This window comes from Austrofundulus limnaeus, unplaced genomic scaffold, assembly GCF_001266775.1.
Source record: "Austrofundulus limnaeus strain Quisiro unplaced genomic scaffold, Austrofundulus_limnaeus-1.0 Scaffold321, whole genome shotgun sequence".
Classification (NCBI taxonomy): domain Eukaryota; kingdom Metazoa; phylum Chordata; class Actinopteri; order Cyprinodontiformes; family Rivulidae; genus Austrofundulus; species Austrofundulus limnaeus.
This window is the reverse complement of record NW_013952723.1, coordinates 512502-522231: the sequence shown is the minus strand read 5'-3', so window position 1 is coordinate 522231 and position 9730 is coordinate 512502. Positions and strand designations below refer to the sequence as shown.

Genomic DNA, 9730 nt, shown 5'->3' with positions numbered 1-9730 from the left:
CTCTGTTTTGCAAAATATATTACCATTAACCCCAACATTTTTTAAATACGCACAACAATGTGCTCTTATAGTTGTAGTTAAGCTAGCTGTATGTATAAGGTTTGCAGCTAAAGAAAATGCGTGACGTCACTTCAGTTTTCAGCGAGTTATGATTTATTAAACGTGTTGATCCTTCATTGTCCGTTTATTATTTCAATGCTGAAGTCCGTCACAGTGTTCCCACGTGACTTGGTGACGTAGGTGCAACGGGTCAATAGGAGTCACTGTTCTTGGAGTTCAACTCGAACCAGCTAATCGCGTTCAGTTGTACTGGTCGTTCTYTCAGTGAGCCAATGGGAGGGCTGAAAGTTGACGCTCATCCAATCAGCAGCTTGTACGTCACAACGTGCTGAAGGACCGCCTTGACTAGTTTGTTCTGTTTTGGCGGCTTTGTGGAAACATGGCGGAGAATTTTAAAGGTAAAAATAACTTTAATTTAAACAAAAGACTAATTTGTGCATGTTCAGACTTAGCCTGTATTTATTGTTTTGTCTGTAAACGGAATGACGGTAAGTTTTGTTCTTTATATGCTTGTAGGTGAAGCGGTAGCTCTCAGATTACTGTACAAAAAAAAAAAAAAAAAAAAAAAAAAAGAACTTATTGTCTTTATGTTAAGTTTACTTTGCATCATAAAGAGAGAGGTCGTTGTTATTCAGTGTTATCTTACCTAAACAACACCGAGCGAACATGTTTAATTGTTTAAACGTGTGTACTCAGACCATCACGTTAGCAATAAATTATCGTAAAAATAGCATAAAAGGTTGAAATGATAGGATGTGAGGATCAGATAGGCCAGTGTGTATTAAAACAAGTGTTCACTGCTCAGTACCTTTAACACAGCCTTTAGCTAGTCTTTAAAGGAAACTGGTAAATAAACTTTGCTTTCAGCCACAGTTTAACCCAAACTTTTTATATTTTAATCTCACAGACTGCAGTGTTTCAGACTGCAGCGGGATGGATTCTGGTGTCTCAGACTGCAGTGCTCCAGAATGTCTCTTGGATTGTGTCTCAGATGATGTCCCAGACTGTGTCCCACATTGCAGTGTACTGGATTCTGTTATGTCAGATCTTGGCGTCCCAGCCTGCAGTGTCTCTGATTCCAGTGTCCCAGACTACAGTGTCTCTGATTCCAATGTCCCAGCCTGCAGTGTCTCTGATTCCAGTGTCCCAGACTGCAGTGTCTCTGATTCCAGTGTCCCAGACTGCAGTGTCTCTGATTCCAGTGTCCCAGACTACAGTGTCTCTGATTCCAATGTCCCAGCCTGCAGTGTCTCTGATTCCAGTGTCCCACCCTGCAGTGTCTCTGATTCCAGTATCCCAGCCTGCAGTGTCTCTGATTCCAGTGTCCCAGACTGCAGTGTCTCTGATTCCAGTGTCCCAGACTGCAGTGTCCTGGTTTCTGACCTCCCACCCTGCAGTGTTCCTTGTAAGCTGCGTTCGGATGAGCTGGAAGCTTTGTGTCGTATGGAGATGCTGCACTGCCAGGAGCTTGGAGTGAACAAAGCCAATGTTAATGAGTGGGAGGTGGAGTTCCTCTGTGACTACAAGAGAACCAAGGTATGATATCAGTTTTCTCAGGTTTGAAGGCTCACAGATATTTAGTGTTCTTTAAGACTTCAGGGGACAATTTAATGATGACTTGAGCAGTCCTACAGCACACCTCTGAAGGTCACTGTTCATTTTGTTTAATGTTCTGGAATTGATGAATTACAGGCTGGAAGGAATAATTTATAAGACATAATCAGCAGCATTTCCCCTACCATTATTCAAGGGGGGCTGGCCCCCCCACCAACGATATGGCCCGCCCCTCCAAGAATTTCACGGCATGTAGCAATTTTTATTTAAATAAAGCCAAATCAAGTCGAGAGCTGTCTTTGGGCTCCTCCATATCCACCTCTCGCCAAACTTGGGGGAAAAAAGACTGCGCAGAGCGAGACTGTGAGCGTTGTGTGTGGTCCTCACAAAGTTAGAAAGGCATGCGTGTTTGTGTGTGTGAGATTACACGCACGATGAAAACTGCCTTTTTTAAATCACGTAGCACCGATGCGACAGCTTTGCAAGCTGTTTTTCTTTCTTTAAAAGAAAATGCAACAGGTGAAGCCACAGCATGGTTACCTTATCAATTAGACACCGCATAGTGGTAACATAATGACCCCCACACGCACAAATGCACCAGAACTCAGAAGTCTTTATTCCTAATAAATGTCATGCTACTAGGTCAGGGATGTCCAAAGTATGGCCCGGGGGCCATTTGTGGCCCCTGAACTGATTTTGTGTGGCCCCTGTCTTCAGTTGAAGAATTATATTATTTGTTTACAAATTTGTCGTCCCAGCACAGCTGTTTGATGGAGACTTTCTATTTATTATTAGGGCAAATTTTTCACAAAGTAAGTTCTTATAATAAAAAAATATTGGGGCTCTGTGTTTCCTGGACTATTTTCCACCGAGGATTACGTCGTATTTTATAAATATTATATTTCTAAGCACCTCGCAGTATTTCCACTGTAACACTGTGTGTTCACGAGCACAACTAAACCACGACAGATCACCTGACCGTTGCTTTTAAAGCGAGGGCTGAGAGGCAGTTTGACCGCAGCTGCTGCACCTCCAGCTGCTGCACCTCCACCTGCAGTGCCGCTCCGACCAGCCCGGGACTTAAGAGTCCATCCATGTCAACTCCTTCAGATGTTTGTCTGTATAATGAGCATCAAAAATCTGTAATTTTCTCAAAAATCCATATTAATCGCATGTGGGTGGGGTGGAGGTGCAAGCAGACCACAGCCGCCCGGGTGCAGCCGCCCAGGTGGGGAGGGGGGTCTTCTAACAAAGACATGTCTACGTTTGACTTCTAAAATCACAGAGTTCTCTGACTTAGCTTCAGTTGCTTGTAGTTTATCATAAATATCTTATAAATTTAACCAGGTGTTTCAATGCCTTTAAATTACACAATAATTTTAGTGGAGAAACTTGTCAGTTTGGTTGAAAAAAAAAAAAACAGTAAAAAAAATATGTTTTTTTTTCTATACAGAGAACTTCTTGTGCAATAAGTTTTTATATATCAAAGCTCCTCAGTTGAAAACACTAAAATGACAGAAGAGCTGTTAAAAACCTCTTTCCTCAGAAAGTCTTCAGTCCTAAGAACACTAAACTGTAACATAAATAAGGTCATGTACACATTTTACTCCTATTTAAATGAAATGTTTGACCTGTACGCAGAAAGCTTATGGATGTTGGGAAACCTCTAGGTGTTGAAAAGTTTAAGTAGCAATGTTTTGCTCTCTATTTCAAAGAAGAGGATGAGGAGGAGAATGAAGAAGTTTTACTCAAGCAGCTCCTGAAACTGTCAACCTGGCTGACTGAGAACATTTGTATATTGTCAACTTTGTCTACAGAACAACAGAGCCTACCTATTAAATTACATTTTTATTGAGTTTTTTTGGACAACCAGATTTTGTCATTATGTCTACCCCTGGCCAGGTGAAGTCTAGTTCTGGGTCCAGTCTGGGTTTGTCTTTGGTTACATTTAGTCCAGTTCATCATCTGGTTTGGATCTGTCTTTATTTACGACCGATCATAGTCAGGTCAAGTTCCGTTCTTGGTGTGGATTGGGTCTTTTGTTATCAACATGGAGAAGAATGGCCAGATAATGATCAGTTCCTGGACCAGTTGGGGTGTGTCTTTATTAATGAGGTGAAGGATGGTTGAATGAAGCCCAGTTCCTGGTATTGTTGGGGTCTATATTAATAAGATGAATGATGGTTAGTACATGATAGTTCTTAACTTACATTCACTTCTGTCTGTAATAACAAGGTGAATCAAGTTTAATTCTTGATCTCTAGGACTAAAAATAGTGACTGATGTTCAGATTAAATTTTCTGGCTTTCCTTATACTTTGGTTTGTGGTGTTTCAGCTGATTAAGTTCTTGTTAGGGTTAATGTTAGCTGCTCCATGCTGCCATCTAGGGGTGTAACAGTACAACAGTCCACATTGAACTATCGATTAAACAATGATTCAATTACATCACAGTTTATATATGTCCCAAAATAAAAACACGGTTACATGTTGTCATCATATGCCCAATGCGGATGGGTTTGTGTTTTTTAACAAGATGAATGATGGTCAGGTTAAGTCCAGGTCTGGTGCGGGTCTGGTGTGAAAGATGGTCAGATTACTTACACTTCTTGGTTCTGTCTGTGTTTGACTTTGTTAACAAGGTACTGGTCCATGTTAAATCCTTGTTATGTTTTTTAGGGTGAAGAATTCTACTTGGTCAAGTGGAAAGGCTTCCCTCACTCTGTTAATTCCTGGGAACCCAAGAGGAACCTTAAATGTCCCAAACTGATGAAAGTGTTCCACCAAGACCTGGATTTGATCCTAAAGCTTCAGAAGAAACGAACCCTCCCTAAGCAGTTGGATAAGGATGTGTCTTCATTTATGGTTCAGAAAGCCAAACTACGTCAAAGTCTGCAGCAATGGGAGGCCCACTTGAACCAGACTCGTAATCACCCAGGTCGTATTTTGGTTTCAAACGAAGTGGACCTGGAAGGTCCTCCAAAAAACTTCACCTACATTAACAACTACAAAGTTGGTCCAGGCATTGTGCTGGATGAGATGGCTGTGGGCTGTGAATGCAAGAACTGTGTGGAAGAACCCGTGAACGGCTGTTGCCCAGGAGCCTCTCTGCACCGTATGGCCTACAACAACAAGGGCCAGGTCCGTATCCGGCCAGGGAAGCCCATATATGAGTGTAACTCCCGGTGCAGCTGTGGGATCGACTGTCCCAACAGAGTGGTTCAAAAAGGAATCCAGTTTGATTTCTGCATCTTTAAAACGGAGAACGGCCGAGGGTGGGGTGTTCGCACGATGCAGCACATCAACAAGAACACATTCGTCATGGAGTACGTTGGAGAGGTGAGATGACTGGATTATCAATTCAGTAGTAACAATATTCAATAGTAAAAACATTTGATCGCATTAGGAATTATACTGCCCCATGTCTATATAGTCTTTATCTAATTCATTCATCTGTATCAGATCACTGGTTTCTGTGCATTACCTCTGGAAAAATTAAACTAAAATACTTAAAAATCAATTCATTCATTCATCCATTTGCCACTAGTTTCAAAGTTGGGAGGATTCCAGGGAGATTCCAGGCCAGCCAAGAGACATAGTCCTTCTAGCATCTCCTAGTTCCTCCGCGGGCTCTGCTCCCACTTGGACATGCCCAGAACACCTCCTTGGTGCTTCCTTTCCAGATGCCAGAARCACCACAAATAACCCCCAAACCCACTTTTTTAAGTCCAACCATCCATTATCTATACCCTCTTCTTCCTTTCAGGGTCACAGGGGTCACTGGTGCCCATATCCAGTACTCACAGTGCGAGGGGCGGGGTACACCCTGGACAGGTCGCAAGTCCATCACAGGGCCACADATAGAGACAAACGAGACAAACAACCATTCACTTTCTCACTCACACTTAGGGACAATTTAGAGTTACCAATAAACCTAACAGTCATGTTTATGGTCTGTGGGAGGAAGCCGGAGAGAACCCACGCTTGCACGGAGAGAACATGCAGACTCTATCCAGAAAGGTCCCCGAGCCGAGATTTGAACCGGCGACCTTCTTGCTGAGAGGCCTCAGCTCTACCAACTGAGCCACCGTGTCACCCATTTTTTAATTGGCCAATTAATTACTCTGTCTCTGCACTAAATCCACAGGTTTCCAAACTTTTAATTATTCCTGGTATGAAAATATTGGTCTGACGTTTTCCTCAGATCATCACAACCGATGAGGCGGAGAAGAGGGGTCACTTCTACGATCGCCAAGGCTCCACATACCTGTTTGATCTGGACTACGTGGATGATGTGTACACCGTGGATGCAGCTCACTTTGGAAACATTTCCCATTTTGTCAACCACAGCGTACGTATCGTTGTTTCCTATTTGTCTTTATGCAGGGGTGAAACTTTATGCTGATAACAAATTAACCGATGAGATTTTGTYTCCGTATCTGGCCAGAGAAGACCATATTCAAGTGTAACTCCCGGTGCAGCTGTGGGCTCAACTAGAGATGGCCGATATCAATTATTTTCACATCAGTCTAACCCAGTGGATCCAAAACTTTTTGTCTTCTGACCCACAAAATATTCATGGCAAAAACTTGTGACCCCAAATATTACTGGTCTGAGGATACGAACTTCGTTAATAACCCTAAAAACAGCCTTTTTGACAATCTAAACAGCATGTACACAAATATAAATACTTATTTTTACTTAGTTTGTGTTTTTGTAATAATTATAGGAAAAATATTACATCAGCAATAATTTTATTACCATTTAAATTGATTTCTGGAGATTATCCAAGGTGCTTCATGACCCATAATCAGGTCCCAAGCCCAACTTTGGGAACCAAAGTGCAGTGGTTCCCAAACTTTTCAGCTTTTGACCCACAAAATAACAGTAGCAGAGACCTGTGCCCCCAACTATTTTTGGACGTTAAACATTTGTATCAGGTCAACAAAACATGGGCATAGTAACAATATTTTTATATTACATTTATCCATTTTAAATATACAGTACTAACCTCACTCATTTGTAACAACTAAGGCAAAAATGTAATCAATTCAGAAAATCTTTTCAGGACCCCACCTTGAGTTTTGGTACCCCACTTTGGGTCCTGACCCCAACTTTGGGAAATACTGGTCTAACCGATACGCCGATGCGTGCAGACAATTTTTTAAATATTTATTTATTTATTTATTTATTTTTTGTCAATTCTTGAAGCAGGTGCTACTTTTTCTTCCTCCATTAACATGATAAAAATAAAAATGATAACAAACAAATATTACATAGGTCTCAAACAAACAAACAAAAAAAACCATTTGTTAACTGAGCCATGTCTGGAGCAGGCTGTATGAAGTGCTGCCACACAGGATTTCTTCTTTCAGCCCTTTCTTAAAAAAAAAAAAAATAAATAATTTATTTATTTTATCTAGTGCTAAATATTCGGTTTTTATTTGTATATTAGATCATATATCAGATTAATATATTTTTTACATAAAATAAAATGACGATTTTAATATCCCAGCATTTTTGATGCAAAAACAGCAACAAGCCTAAAGAAAACTGTCAGAGGAACACAGAGAAAAAGGAGAGGGTCACACACATACATGCTATCTTTGTGAGGACTTCACTCACACAGACTGTTAGACAGTTAAAACACATTAAAAGTTCATAACTCACCCTTATTGTAGGGCTGGGCGGTATGACCTCAAATTCATATCACGGTATAAAATGAACCCCTTCACGGTAACTGTATATATCGTGGTAAAAAAWTTTCATAAAAAGTTAAAGGCACAGTTTGTAGGATTTTGTCAATTCTTTTAGCGGAAATTGAGATAATCACTAATGACAATAATAAAAAACATGTCTAATCATTGCAGACAAAGACCTTGTTTTATTATTTTTACCTTATAAAAAGCTGTTTATATCTCCATGGTCGCGGGTCGCCCTACAGGCAGCCGCCATCTTGTCTACAAAGGCTCATGAAGGACAAACTGCGGTGGCGGCGTCAAAAACGGTTTTAGTTGTAATACTATAAATGTAATATTTGTTGTCTGTCATTGTAGCTGGGATAATTTTACTTATTAAAGCTCATAATCTTATCACTTGAACCATCACTAGCCCTGAAGCTGCTGGTAGACATCGCGGTTGGAATTATCAAAGGTTTTTGACACCTGAGAGACACCTTAGCAACTCCTTTGCATTTGGAAGCGGGGGGTGGGGGTGGGGTCGAGAATGATTCAATCACTCAACCACTAGATGTCGCTGAAAACAACAAATCCTACACACTGCGCCTTTTAAGATAATGTAATTTTTAGAGCTTTTTTCTTTTTTTGCAAAAAAAATGTAATCTTAATTAAACCCAACATTTTTGCTTTAATATCTGCCTGCCAAACAATGAGCTTCTTCCTGCTGAAATTATCAGCTGCTGCTCTGCTGCGCGTTCATCTTCATCTTCATCATCAGAGCAGAAGCCGACTTTACATTAGCAAGATGGATTTACGACTGAACGAGTGTCCACGTCTTTTTTTTTTTAATAATCTCTGTCGGTAACAACACAAAAAACATTTTTTTCTCTGACAATTGGGTATGAAAAACTACAGTTGTTAAAGCTTCGCTCTGTGCGATGTGCAGCAAGAGGAGAGGAGATGAGATTGTGGGAGGGAGGAAGGAAATTATCCCACGACACGACGAAACTTTTCCACAGCGGGAGGAGGAAATTTTGAGGATTTATTCTCTCTATACGTGTTTTAAAATGCTAGAATTTCTTCATTATGTTTCGAACTCCTGCACAGTTGTCTCTGCACTCACAGCCTTTTTAACACATGATGACGTAACTGATGATAGGACGGTAGAGTATAAATTTCTACCGTAGGCCATTTTCATACCGTTTCTACCGTCTACCGCATATACCGCGCAGCCCTACCTTATTGTTGTTAGCACTCTGTCTTATCACATTAGCAGCTGGTCTATCCCAGGGAGGGGGCGGCAACATGCACTCGTGTGACCCAAAGAATGGATCAGATGAACGTATCGACCGATAGCGATACAAGGAAAAAAACGCAATTACCAGCCAAAAATATCGGCTGGCCGATGCCTAGGRTCAACTGTCCCAACGGAGTGGTTCAGAAAGGAATCCATTTTGGCTTCTGTATCTTTAAAACGGAGAACAGACGAGGGTGTTTGCACGATTTCACTTATTTTTGCCAGCTAAGAGCATTTACCAGCTTCTTCGAATGACTTCATTCCTGATGGATTGTTACTGACTGAATTTCGTAACTTTTAATGCATTTGGATGGTGCAATAATTCATACTTCGTGATGGGGTGCAGCTTTAATATGATAGCTTACGTCCCCCCACAATTTTTTAACAAGAATGCTAACTCCCCTTTTCTGTTTTTCATATTTATTCATTAAAAATATTGGCTGTATTAACGAGTTGTTTTAAGCAAAACTTTCAAATGAAAGCATATTTAAAAAGACTAAAAACAGAAGCATTATAATCAGATGTGTTCACCTGTCTACTGATCTGGATTACACACCACTAGGCTGGTAAAAGAAAGCTGATTTATTTTTTATTCACCATTTTTACAGCATCATACATATTCTGCCAGACAGAAACCCAGGGTGTGTTTAAGACAAAATACATTCCACCTACTTCCTCCTTTCAAAAAAACAAATAAAGGAATGGGGAAAAAATACTCKGTGTTCAAGTTTTTGTTCCTGTCATAGATTTTTAAAAGATTATAGTGTAGTCTCAGCTGGGTGAGTCCAGCTTTACCTACAGAGTATTTGCATCTGTCAAAGATAAAAAATATTCCCTTCTGGTAAAGTTAGCAGCATATGCCTGTGTTTCCAAGAAGTATCTAAAAAAGTGAATGAATACTACATGGATTAGAAGATATATTTTATGATTTTGCTTAATTCCATATAGGGCTGCCACGATTAGTCGGCGACTAATCATTAAAATAATCGATGACTAATTTAATAATCGATTAATTGCTTTCTTTTTTTTTTCTTTGTCGTTCTTTACTTTGTTTTTCTCTCCAAACTGCTTTGACACCTTCCACTGCCACATCTGCCTTTCTGTCCTCGACACACATGCACAGTAGTGGTAACTGGGGTAGGC

General features: G+C 40.4%; 1 protein-coding gene across 1 annotated transcript in view; it reads left to right on the top strand.

Annotated features, from left to right (window-relative positions):
* The first annotated feature begins 379 nt into the window (after positions 1-379).
* LOC106527380 (histone-lysine N-methyltransferase SUV39H1) overlaps positions 380-9730 on the top strand; it is a 20240-nt gene continuing 10889 nt past the window's right edge. Inside the window, exons 1-4 of the mRNA XM_014022242.1 lie at positions 380-458; positions 968-1596; positions 4292-4951; positions 5817-5963. Of these exons, the coding sequence (XP_013877696.1) occupies positions 440-458; positions 968-1596; positions 4292-4951; positions 5817-5963 (1455 nt within the window). The 5' untranslated portion in view covers positions 380-439. The remainder of the gene's footprint in view (positions 459-967; positions 1597-4291; positions 4952-5816; positions 5964-9730) is intronic.